We start from the raw sequence: 13,906 nt of genomic DNA on the forward strand, positions 1-13,906 counted from the left end.
AGTTACGATCCCATAACGGCTCTAGCTAGAGTTTTGGCATTTGCCTGAGAAATAAAGGGGCGAAGGTGATAATGAAATAGACTGCCGAGGAGACTAGGCTTCTCACATGTGCTTTCTTAGCTAATTGCAGGTCCAACACCATGCCTAAAGTTTTTACTTACTTCTGTGGCTTGATGATCACATCGCCTAAATGAAATTCGAAATAAAGTGGTCCCAGCTTCATGATCATGGATTGTGTGGCAACTATCATTAGTTCAGTTTTTTCCCTGTTAAGGGCAAGATTGTTTTCAATCATCCATTTTTCTACTGGAGAATAAACTATTGAGTTTCTCCTCGTCAGAAGAATGGGAGCAGCCAAAGGGACGACACACTGGGTGTCGTCGGCATTGTTGGTAAACAACACTCCCTTGTTGTATGGGTATGTTCAAACGGCCGGATAACCTTGGCCTTTGCTTTGACTGATAGGTGTCTGGGCAAAGTGAGAAATAAAAACATGGTTCCATGTGATCTCCCCATAGGCCATTCTCGCTGAATCCCAGTCACTGTGTCCAACTTCAGCGCTGAAGGGAAAGACTCGGCCGTGCACCATTGCTCCCGGAATACCTTTTCCGATGTGAGGGTGAGAGACAGCCCCTGCAACCCATGGATGCACCCGCCCCCAATTACCTATCACATGCAGGGGACACTACAGCAAACCCTGGTTTCTAGCCAGCCCCTACTCTACCACCCCAGCATTTTATCGACCATGCCTCCACCCCCCAACCCTCCTTCGCCCTCAAACAATCCACCCATCCCGCCCCTGAACCCACTGCTTACCTTGTCTGCCCGTTGCTGCCAATGATTCAGAGTCTGTGCCATCATGCGGAAATTCAGGCATGTGCCTTTTCCAGATAGGATGCCAGTTGAGAAAGGCAGCCGATTGGGAACTTTTTTCAAATAAAGTGGGTGAAACAAAACCTTAGGTAATTACTGGCAAAAGTACATGAACATCTCACTGTAGCAAGGCAAGAGGCAGATTGGTGGATCCGGAGCATGATAAATTGGGCAGCTGCTGGTATTATTGCGCTTGCTAGATCTGGTGATACAGCTGGACACCAGAAGTTTTCTGTGCCAAATGTCTCAAAATGTTAGAAGCCAATTATTGACTGTATCTCGCTGCTCAGTGCTAACAAGATGTTCTCCTCGTTATTTTCTCACACAACCAAGGAGAGCAAAGTTTGTTGGCGGTTGCTTTTTTGACAGTGGAGTTACTGCTGACCAGGGAGACGCAGTAATTGTAACGAACACCACACCAGTGTGCACACATTTTAAGCGGGGGACGTGGGGTGGAAGAGTCTAGGTCCCTGTGCATTTCTTCACACTACTGGCCACATGCACCATAATGTTGTTGGAATGGATGGTGCATTCTTTGTCATCACTCTTGCTTATCCATCCCTGCTGTTTGACCATTCTACATCATGGGAATGACGATCCAAAATATTGTCTTGTCCTCTAAGACATGGCCACTAAGCTGGAGGTGGTCACACATTTCCCTGCATGTCTTCTGGAAACGTTGTTAGGGTGGACTTTGTGACCGGAAAAAGCACAGGAAAGTTCACAGCAAATATAATGCACATGAGATTGAGACTGCAGATCCCCCACCCCGAGCCTCATTTACCTCTAAAGCAGTAAAGAAAATAAGACCCAGCAATCCTGTGGTCACACAGCTTAACCACACAACCAATGCAAACAAGGGCCATACATATGATGTGCACATACCTGCTGAAAATTCCAGTGGTTGTTTTTTTTTCTCTCACTTCTACTAGAAACATAAGGTGGTGTAAATAGCATCCAATAGAAGACTCTGCCAACTTATTAAAAGTATATTCAACCAAAGCATTATTTTTATAAAGTATTTTATTAAAATCATCATAGCACCTTTTTATTTTAAACATTGCCAAGGGAAAATGCAGTATAGCTGGGACACAGCTTGCTAAAGCATAAAAAACCCTTGGGTGTTGCAACCTCCCGCCCACTAGCTTTGGATGCAGCACTTAATTCTGCCTCCTGATGCCACAGATTAAGACTTAAGTGAGGGTATTTTATTAGGTTTAATGGGAGAATGTTGGTGGTGCTTCTGAGGTAATCGAACAAAGAACAAGAGATTTTAAGATCAAGAGGCATTGAGTTGAAACTTCTCTTCCACCAGTCATGCGAGTCAACGAGAACAGTCAAGAAACTTTTTACAGTTAAAAACAGTTAAGTTAGCCTCCAAAGAACCCTCAGTATCCCTGGTCAGAAAATTGATTATAGGAGAAGACGGACATGCATAACATCCCACATTTAAAACCAACAGTTTATTTGCGACTCATTGCCATCTTGGACAATATTCTTTCCTGCTAAATACCGTTTTTGAGGCAGGCCAGGGGCTAAGGAATAGGTATATTATCTTTTAAAATGATAAAATGTTCCAGTTTAAAAATATGCATTTAGAAGTTAAAAGGGGCTCACAATTGCAGAACGTGAAGTAATCTGTGACACTTTGGGCACTATTACATTTAGCAAAAAAGCCCTGCACTAACTTGTAGTAATACAAAGAGGGCTGTGTGTCAGCTTTTCTTTTACATTTCAGGAACAGCCCATAGAGGTTTGATCGTGCAGTATGGCTTATGGAAAATAATTTAAGAGGATAACATGGAGAAGGATTTCTAAGTAATTTAGGTAAAACATGCAAACCTCATATGCAAAACATTTTCTGTAAGGTGTAGGCCAACTTTAGCTAGTTAACAAAAACTTCAAGTAATGAAATGTTTCCAAGGTATCAACAGCAATGTACAGAGAAATACTGAAGTCTCAATTTATCTCTGTGAACCCTACTCCTATACAATAGGCATAAAGGTCCAGTTGCTATTAGGAGTGTTATACTAGGGATCCTGATGCATATTTTGGTAGATCAAAGAACTGAAGCCAGGGGATTAGTGATTTTTCCTAGGTCCTCAGAATTTTAGTCAAGTTCAGAACGGAGGCATCTGTTTCAAAGCTAACAAGTTAGCTACAGTATTAGATCCCAGTTACAAGGATAACTTGTTAGAAATGCATCAACGTGCCTCTTCTAGCGTCCCCTACATATAAGGTGGATTTGCATGATGAAAGGTTGGGCTGTCCACGATTTTAAAAGCACAACATAAAACCGGGGTAGCAAGAAGCGTGTCTCAAAGCCTGAGTGACACTGTAAAGTATCAAAAGGTAATCTGTTGATTTGCTGGCACAGGAAATTAAGTCTCCTCCCACTCCCAACCCATGGCCTTTGTCCAAAGAGAAGTCCCTGTTTAGATGCAAGGCATTCTTGGCATACGAGTCAATGAGACTGGCTGGTCTGGTTCATGGAATTCTTCAGTCTCCGTGGCTCTCTCGTGCTGTGCTTCCCTGTTGCTTCAGGAGAGCTAGAGGGGTCAGGGCTGGGGATTAACAGGAGCAACTGAGGAACCTCACTTGGCCAACGCCCCCATAGGGTCCCATGCAGGCAAGATAATGGGCTCTTGCTTCAGCACCTCCAAAACGTCCTCCGATAAGTACTTCTTATCCACGACCACTTCGTACACATACTCTGAGAACCATTCATCAGTCATGATCAGATAACCTGAAAGAAAAACAGTGGGGCATTTAATGCAATGGGGTAAAACAAATAGGTCAACATTTACGTTTGGGCTACATCAGAGAAAGCCAATATTAAATAGTAGGAACATGTCTCGTGAAAGTAAATGGGGAACTCCCTCACCCCCTGCATTAAATTCAAATGAGTTGTCTCACAGAACGGCGCCCACAATTTATAGCATGCAAGTCAAAAGGACCAGGAATATATAATACAGAGTGGGGTAGTCCTCTTTTTTCGGGGGCTGTGTGGAGGACCACCATTCAGAGAGACTGGCAGTGAGCGCTTCGCATAGTCTGGTGAAAAAGATTATTATAAAGGCATTAGTACACGACGGGGGTGTGTGCCTCCTCCCTCCGAGCCAATCACGAGGCTCAGAACAGGGGTTTTAGCACATGGTAAAACCCCAGCTCTGATCCTCCTTGGAGCTGGAGGCTGCCCTCTTACCCCGAAAGTACAGAAGTAAGTGCGCCCCCCACACTCCCCTGTGTCCTCTTCACCAATCCCCGCCCCACTTACCTGGCGTTCCGTTGTCGCTCGCTGGGAACACTAGTGTTCCAAGCGCTTACCCAACACAGCAATGGCCACCATGGAAAGGGAGAAGAGACTATGTGCAGTTCCCTTCTTCCTGATCCATGGCAGCAATCTTGTTTTTCAGGTTTTTTTCCAACTTGAGAAACTTCAAACACACCATTTCTCAACTTGCACATAGTTGTCTGCAGAATACGTACCCTCACTTTTTCAAACATCGACACAATCAGCCCACACATCTTTTCAATCGTCCCACCGATATAAACTTTTTGCTGTAAAGGGAATGCTAGAATGTGACGAATGCTCATTCAAGTGATAGATTCTAGGGATAACAGCTTCTGTATATAGGCGCGGAGAAGTGGTGGGAAAAGTTGTTAATGGTGGGGGCTGCCAGTCTGTCCTTACTGCCTATGCTCATGTGAGGAGGAGGAGCATATAACACCTACAGGAGCGCGGGGGACGGCACAGAGGAGAAGTGGTGGAAAAAGTGGTTATTGGTGGGGGCTGCCAGTCTGTCCTTACTGCCTATGCTCATGTGAGGAGGAGGAGCATATAACCCCTACAGGAGCGCGGAGGACGGCACAGAGGAGAAGTGGTGGAAAAAGTGGTTATTGGTGGGGGCTGCCAGTCTTTATTTATTGCCTAAAGTCATGTAAGGAGGAGCATATACTTTTTCCACCACTTGCCCTGCGCTGTTAGTTATTGGTGGTTTGTGGTGGATCGGCATGGCGGGGGTTACACCAGTGACCAATGATTGCGAATAAGTTACCTGCGGCCCTTCGCTGGTGATACAGGTTTCCCCACCCGTCTGCATTTCCGCATGAATGAGGATCAAGAATGACGAAACCCGAAAGCCTCAAACCAAAAAGCGGGAACGGTTATACCTGCTAACAAACTGTATGTAATCATATTTGCACTCGTCCCATTTTTCGCCCTTCTACATAATTTCTGACTGAGTGCATATTTACTTTGGCAACTGGATAAGGCGGGGTGCAATAAGCACTTACTGGTGTTAGCGCTATTGACTGGCTACTGAACACTAACGCCTTTGACAGCGTTAAAGTTTGCTTTTACGGTACGGGGGACAAACTGACTAAAGCTGCTCCTCGAGCCGTCGAACATTACCTGTCCCCCCTCTTTGGAGGTTTCACTGAGGTGAGGACAGGTCACCAGTGGCTGCTTGTGGAGCCAAACCGTCCCTATGAAGCCATCACTCTAGGGTGGTGTGTGTCTGCATTTGTTCCTGCGGATCGTTGTGGCCATTTGTGCATTAGCGCATGCCGGAAGGACCCATTGTATAGACACTATATAGATACAGATGTTTTAGTGGTTTACCCTTTTTAACTAATTTTTAGAAGGGTTTATTTTTTTACTGTTCTCAGGTGTCCTATTTTATAGTATTTTAAAAACTGTTTGTGTATAAGGTGTGTACAAGGTATTGTTTTTTTGCTGACCTTTAGCTCTGGAAAGCAAGGGATGATGGGAGACCAGGGATGCTGGCAATTAGTGCAACAAAAACCTAAACAATCAAAATCGGGCCGGGTGCTTGCCAAGGTTAAGCCCCATCAATGCTCCATCAACTTGCATTTGGAAGATATGGCCAGCAAAATAGAGTCATATTACCATCACCGAAAAAGTCATAGGATGCTGCCTCAGGCTTATGGAGGGCAGGGGGGGAGGGGCATAAAGTCAGCAATACTGAACAGAATGGTTATACTGAGGAGTTGGGGGTTCTTAGGGAGTATGGTGGGTAAGGCAAATGCTGTACAGGAGCAGGTGCTTGGGGTTTGCCTGCCTCGGGACCCCAGCGCAGGGTAATGAGGTAGATAAGGAAGTGGAAGGGTAGGGGGAAGGACAAGGGATTGGAGAGAAGTGGGTACAGATTCATTGGTAAGCAGCTCTATGGGTGGGTGTACGGATAGGGAATTGAGTCAGGATCTAAACTCCTCCTCTGGGCGGGGAGAGGATAAGCTTTGGGTGGAATCACTTTTAGATGCAAAGCTCAAGCCCCTGCAGACCATCCTCAAGTCACTGCAGGCGTACAGGTCTGGGGTAATGAACACACTGGCTTATCCTGGATGACTAAATTGGTGGGTGGTCATAATTTCGAAAAAAAAAATGCCGACAAAAAAATGTCGAAAAAAAGGGTCGACTTTCGGTTTTTTAAATTATATATTTATTTTAGGGGTTCGGGAGTTAAAAAAAGGGAAAAATTAAAAAAAAAAATTAAAAAAGGGGGTTGGGGGGGGAACCCCCCCATTTAAAAAAAAATGCATTGAAAAAAAAAGTCGACCTTTTTTTCCGATATTTTGACTTTCGACATTTTTGTTGTCGAAATTATCACTGTAAACCGACTAAATTATAGTCCTAACAAAGGAGTGGCTGGAATAGGTCTGGTTTGGGTTCAAATAAACGGTAAGACAGTAACAGAGGGTGCGGTGAGTGTCCTGGCCCGGGTGTAGAGGCTGGTGGGCCGGTGATGCCTGCAAAGGAAAAGGAAGTAACCCCAAAGTTAATCTTAGTACCTGCTAATTCTAACATCACTGGGAGGACCAAATCAACCTTTAGGCCTTTCATAGGGGACACTGGGGCTGGAGTGCATATAGGAGTGCCGGAAAAGAGCATTTTGAATTTACCGCCTACAGCAGCCCCCCTTGTGGAGATTATCATGGTGTACCAGAGCTTCCAAAGGGGGGATTTGAATCAACTATCTGGTTAATGAATAAATGGACCCACTGGATCAATGCGAACCTGATCGGTCCGAGTATTGATCCAAGCCTTATATTAATGGCAAGAATGGTAGGTTGGGTAGGTCAAAACCCCAAAACGATGGCGGGGGACTGCATAGTGTTTTCCTTTTTTGAACCCAATGACAGTTAGCTATCTGGTTAACTCTAATTTATCTAGAGGTTTAAAACCAAATGGTTACAGTCTTCACAGTAGGCTGGCATCGTTGAATTTTTTCTACTAATGCCGATGGAGGGAGGCTGATTCAGGAAATGGCCCGAGTGAATTCACCAGGTGGAGGGAAGCAGCCAGGCACGTCCATGTAGGGGGGACTTTGTATCCATCCCTTGGCCGTAGACACTCCCCAGGTTTGAGGTCCAACTCCAAATTAGAAAATTGGAACCCACAGAGGGGTGGGTTATCTACCACTGAGGTCAAGCTAGTTAACCGGTATGATGCCCTAACCTCATGTGAAGATTTGGACCGACGCACGCCCCACCGGTCCAGCCGAAATGGTCAGGAGGGCTGTAAGGTGGGGGGTCCTCAGGTCTTGAGAACAGGGGGGGGAACTATATCTAAAGCAGCCCCTTTGGCGGCTAGCTTGCTATCATGGAATATATCCAGGGCCAGGGGAAAATTTGAAATGGAAGACACTGTGGAGTTTTTTAAAGACACACAATGTCATTCTCTTGCAAGAGACTTGGGCCATGGAGACCCCCCTGTTAGATGGTTATACATTGTACGTTATTTCAGCCCCACCACACAAATGCTAGAGGAAGATGCTATGGGGGCCTGGCCATTCTGATTAAGGCCTCTCTAACCTGCAGGGTAAGGGTAGTGGAGACCAATATGGACTACCTACAGGTGCTCTGAATTTTCCCTTCTCGGGGTGATCCGTTAGTGATCTTGAACCTCTATAACAGCCCTCATAAGGCAGAGGGGGACATTTGGCTAAGGTCAAGGTATTTATTGATGAGTTATTGTCAAACAGGAGGAATCCCAGAGAGCAATGCATATGGGTAGGAGACTTTAACCTCAAAATGAGTGCAGGTTTGACAAAGGATCTATTAGACCCGTTGGAGGAATGGTCACTGAAAATCCCCATTCCTATTATGAAGGATGGACGGGTATGTGCAAAGGGTCTCCAAATGCGTCTATGGCTCACAGAAGGGGGGGTTGCGCTCGGTAAACGCATGCATAGCACCCGATATACCAGGCAACCTTACCTTCAATAATCACCAAGGTTTCTCGATGATTGACTATTTTTTTATCTCCCTAGAATTGTGGGATACGATTGTGGGCTTTGAAGTGCTGATGGATGTCAGTAGTGATCATCACCCAATTTGTCTGAAGTTGAATGGTGTGGTAGGCCTCGAAGACAACCCCGCGTACTTGGTAAAACCAAATGATGCCTCTATTAGGAGAATTAAATGGGAAAGAATTCTGGACTCCAACCTTCATATACATACCTTAACAGAGAACATATCCCTTATCTAAGATATTTTTGACAGCACTGTAACCCCATGGCAGGTAGTAGAACAGTTCATGAAGTTACAGGTGGCATTGCCCAAGGGCTTTACGGCCCACCATAGGAGGAATGTGAAGCCCGTTAACAGAGTGGTTTGATGGGGCCTGCACCAACACCAAGAAAGCACTCCTGACTGCCTAGAAAGCACAGACGTGCACGAGGAGGGAGATTGCCCATGCCAGAGCGCCTTATTGCGGGGAGCTAGAAGAAGAAAAGCCAAAATTGAAGAGGAAGTTTGGGAGGGGTTCTTGGATGCCTCAAGGCGAAAGCCTTTTGGGAATTGGTGAAAGGGGGTCCTACCCCTGACAGAATGGACAGTCCTAGTGGTATGCATGTGGTCTTGCACGTGCAGTATGGGTGGGGTATTTTGTTAATTTGTTTGGTGGAGGAGTTCAAGTGGAAAACCTCAGGAGAAGGTAACCTCCACTGGAGTTTAGGCTAGAGGATGTGCCTCAGGCCATTTCTGAACAGGCTCGCCATTGAGCACCGGGCTCTGATGCGATCCCCTCAGATTTTTTTCAGGATCATTTTGGATCTTGGGGCCCCTTTGTTGACCAAGGTGTTCAATGCCTGTGTGGATACAGGCTCATTTCCGCATTTGTGGAAATCTGCTATTACCTTTCCCATCTTTAAGAAAGGGGGCTCAGCAAGCCCTATGTACTATTAGGCACCTCTTTAAAATCTTCAGAAGGGTTCTGTTGAGGCATATTGAGTCCTGGCTATCAGAGAGGGTGGTCTTCTCTGATATCCAGTTTGGCTTCCGTCCCGTGGTTGGAATTATGGAACGGAGCCTTAGCTGTACATACTTGTTTCCAGTTTTCTGCAAAGGGGGGGGAGAGGGGGTGTACCTTGCATTCATGGATCTGAGCATGGCCTTCGATAAAGTAGATATATCAAAGTTGTGGGCCGTGCACAGCTCCATGGGTTATCCGGAGGCCATTTTGACTGCGTTACAAGAACTTCACAGGGAGAATGAGGCTTGTGTGCACAGTGGTTCTGGGGGACATTGCACTGTGGCAAGTATTAAGAATTAAAATAATAAAATATAAGGTGGGGTCTGGCAGGGGTGTGTCTTAGCCCCGATTCCTTTCACCCTTTATATTAATGGGCTCCTAAAGGCTCTGGTGGATACAAGGGCAGATTATTCGTACCTGGGGGGCAGGGCCTTTGCAGTCCTGGCATACACGAATGATATTGTGCTAATAGCCAGGACTGCTAGGGCCCTCCATATTCTGATCTCTGCCTACGCAGCCTTTATTGAAAGTCTGGGGCTTAAAATAAACATCAAGAAATCTGTACTAATGGGATATTGTGGGACGAAAGAGGCCAGCGAAGATGCACCCAATGCTTTGCAACAGGGAGAAATTCCCCAGAGTCAGAGAAATTCCCCAGAGTCAAGGAATTTGGTTATCTGGGGTTTAGATTTTCAGAGACAATCACAGGTCATGCCAATATAAAAAACATTCAGCAAAACTAAGTCAACAAGTGGGAGTGATTTCACGTTTTTTTTTGTTCCACTGTCAGGGCCAACTGCTGGATGTAGTATTAAAAATGTATGCTGCCCTGACTAAAGCTGTGACCTTATGTGGAGCACCATTATGGGGTTTTCAGAAAGCCCCCCGAGATCCAGGTGAAAGAGAATATACTTTTTCAGAAAGCTAATGGGACTCCCAGGATCCGCTCCCTGTATCTCTATTCATAGGGAACTGGGAATGGAATTCTGGGAGGACCAATGTCCCTTGGCACCAATAACATTCTGGCTCCGACTGGGCGAATGAATATGCTACCCTATGCCACTTTACTATCAGGTCATTAACGGCAAGGGATAATTGGAGAAAAATCCAGGGGCTCGACTATATTGATGAAACTTTGTCCCATGGAAAGATTCAGGTACTTTCACCCCCTGATAATCTGTTGACCAAAAGCCAATTGAGATTCTATAAAAGCATTTTGGGAGAGGCGATTAAGGCAATCAATTCAGATAAAGTACACACACTGATCAGTCGGGTGAAGGAGATCCAGCCCTACCTAATTTGGGGTCCTATCAAGAGAGATGGTTGGCTGATCACGGGTGCTAGATTTGACTGTCTGCAGCTGAGGGACAACAACAGCAAAATGGAGTGGGTAACCGGATGTGGCAGGTTGCCCAGCGTGTGGTGCTGATAGAGTACATGGTACATCTCTTATTGTTCTCTCCAGCCTAGTCAACTCTACTGTCGGTCCTTAGGTCAGCCAACATCCGTAGTTCTGTTTCTTTTGTCTGCAGATTCTGTCTTGACAGTGTGGGCACTACTATCATTTTTGAAAAGAGCAATGTTTCAAAGAAGGGGACGTTGGCCCAATTGCTCTAAAATGAATAGCCACCTACTGGGAAATTTGAATTAGTACTGGCTGTAATGAATTGGGGGTATCCTGTTGCTCGTTTTCCTTTCAGCATTCTTATGAATGATTATAACTTATGAACTATTTAGTATGCACCTTATCCGATTAAACATGTATTGGATTTTATGAATGGTCTACACTTTATTATCCTTTTTCATTTTTATAGAGAGTTGTGCTTTGATTGTTCGTTTGAATCCGGGACATTGTATTTTACAAGTAAGAAGGAATGGTAATTTTATTATGCACTGTGTTTTTGCATTTTGTATGTGCAAGGCATAAATTAGTTTTCAAAAATTGATTAGCAGTGTTTGCTAATTAAAATGTTCTTGATTAGCAAATGAACCCATCTGATTAGCAACATTGTACTAATATTATGTCACCAGAAGTTACTTGTACCCAAGACATAAAATGAGTAAAAATACAGCAGTTTTGTGTACCACTGAAGTAAGACATTAGTGAGAGGAGTCAGGCCTTGCAAATTCTTTAAAATTCTGCTAGACCTGCAGTTCGAGTAACTTGAATTCACCTACTCGACCTAAGAGAAATGGACTCGACCCATGGCAATAGATAAAAAATGTAAATGCTATTTCTGTAAAATGGTGCATGTCACCAAAAACCCATTGTATTTGCTACACTGCTGCCATCCCGAGGACAGCCGTGCATAGGCCAGACATGCACAGTGAAACTTTTGACATTTACTGCTAAGTAAATGTTAATTAAAAGTTCTAACGGTACTCAACCTTCATAGGATCTAGTCAACTATGCGAGTGGGCAACTTTGCGAGCCCTGTATAAGGTTAGCTGCATGAATGCCCACAAATAGATATGATAAAGGCTCTGTAAACATGTTTGCCAGCTCTCTCCTACGGGTGCTCATATATAATGCAATTATAGAGCAAAGTAACCTGTGGAGGCTAACTATACTGTATGGTTGTGCAGTAGATGTGCGGGCTGGATGGAATTTTTGATCAATACTTTGAATAAACATCTAGTTAGATTTATGTAGTATGTAAGAGGACAGACCGTAAGACTAAGCAGAGTGGTTGGCTTAGCAGGCAGAGAACTGGGCAAACCAGGGGGAACATTGTAGTTTGCTGGCCATCCGACTTTCAGGGTAGCTGGTATAAAGCAACAGGGTGATGAGCTAGAATGTCAAGGAGTATGGGATCAGCTCATGGGTTGAGCACCAGTTGCACAGATGTATGCAACAAGCAAGGTGCAGAAGTAGGTTTGCCATCAAAAGCATTTGGCAGTGTGTTAATGTACGTTTTCAAAAGTGTTCACTCGTCAATACGATGCATCTTCCCCAACAAAATGAAATCTAGTTGGCACTATGAGATTTGGATATACAAACCTAAACTTTACTTCAGAGCATGGAGATGAATTAATACTGTAATTATGAATTATGTAACAACTTAAATGTTTAGGAATGGAATTGCATGACTATGAAGTTAGTACATACTGGTCTTTGCAAAACAGGATTTAGTTGGCTTAATAAAATGATCATCCTGATTATTTCTGGTTTGCAATTATTTGAAAAATAAATTCTTGCCTAGCCCTCCCACACAGGTCGTTGGCACTTAATAATGGAGGAGATAACTGCTGCACTAGCCCCTTTGAACTTGCAGTGAAGAGGGTGAGGAGAGCCTTGAGGACAAGAGGAATGCAGGGCAAGCTGTGCTTTCATTGAACAGGGTAACTTAAATAGCTAGCTTTGCTATACAAGTGTCAATTTGATTAGCAAACCTACAGAACTGCATATCTATGCGACACTGCTAATGTTATGTCTTGATGTGTTTGATGGATTATTTGATCCAAATAAACATGTTGACTGACTGTGTATAGAAATGGTGAGATTCTCAAATGCAGGTTACAAGTAGTATGAAAGACTGCAAACCGTGATACACATCACAATGGTTATATTATCAGGTTATAACACATTGTAAATAGATAACTTTAGACAAACTCAGAAAAATACTGTGCTGAGAAAAAGAATGTAAACACCTTATGATGTTTAAATAATGCAACCTCAATCTTAATAGATCAAGATAATCAGATTAAATAAATGGCACAAAACATGACTTTTCAATAATTATTTATCCACAAATGATTCACCATGCATGTGTGAAAAAGGGCATGACCCTTTAGAGTTAGTACTTGGTAGCACTTCATTGAGCAGCAGTGGCTTTCAGTAAGCCTTTCAGTAATGGTTCAATGTCGGTTTCTTTTTTTTTACTGTCTATACAATGGTGTAATGATCACTTTTAAATCGGTGGACAACATACGCTACGAATTTCTGTCATTAAGGCTTCACTTTACTGCGATTCCTACTATCGGATCCGACCACTAGTAATCCAATAAAAGACTGCATGCAATCTGCTGGAAAGGACTGATTTAAATATGCATTCCATTTCACTCACCTTCCCTCAATCCCAACAGACCATACTCTCCCTGCAACATGTTTCTTAATCTTCAGCTAGTCTACGGTTCACCAACATACTAAAGCGCACTGCAGTGTTTAACGTTCTCCCTGCAAGACAAGAACCTACTGTTTCTCGAATTGGCGTTTACCCCTACATCATCCAACACCCTCTGTCTCAAAGGAAAGTACTAAGTCGCATGACTCTATGCTCTTTTTAACTAACATCTGTAAGTAAGCCACAGTACTTTCCCATTGATGTCTGTGGAGTCAAATTCTTTTTTAAACTATTCAAAGTGGAAAGATATATCCTTAACTTGGCAGTTGCCATTAGGAGGGAATTCTACCCTCTCTTACGGCACTAGTTTCCCCTCAAAACTGCAACGCATCATTTTGATATTACGGATTGCCCTGGCACCCTCTTTTCTTTGATATTACTTTGGGGTTCTTGTGATTTCATGTGGGTTTTCAGATTTGTTCTTGGACTAATCTTGAAAGGACAAAGCCACTGGTTAGAGTGAATATGGTCTCCAACTTTCTCCATTTGTAGATCAACAACAGACTGGTGGAGCCCCAAGTAATTTAAAACTGACTTACAGCCTTTTATAGATTGATTAGCATTGATAACTACTTTGCTGAGGTCCCCAGATTATTTTGATTGTGTCGTGTGTTGCTTCATTCTGTATGGA

General features: G+C 43.9%; 1 protein-coding gene across 1 annotated transcript in view; it reads right to left on the reverse strand.

Moving 5' to 3' along the window:
- Positions 1-1,878: 1,878 nt before the first annotated feature.
- The window catches only part of BLMH (bleomycin hydrolase), a 648,489-nt gene continuing 636,461 nt past the window's right edge, over positions 1,879-13,906 (reverse strand). Inside the window, exon 12 of the mRNA XM_069615257.1 lies at positions 1,879-3,619. Coding sequence (XP_069471358.1) covers positions 3,468-3,619 — 152 coding nt within the window. The 3' untranslated portion in view covers positions 1,879-3,467. The remainder of the gene's footprint in view (positions 3,620-13,906) is intronic.

This window comes from Ambystoma mexicanum, chromosome 9, assembly GCF_040938575.1.
Source record: "Ambystoma mexicanum isolate Mex_15411 chromosome 9, UKY_AmexF1_1, whole genome shotgun sequence".
NCBI classification, from domain to species: Eukaryota; Metazoa; Chordata; class Amphibia; order Caudata; family Ambystomatidae; genus Ambystoma; species Ambystoma mexicanum.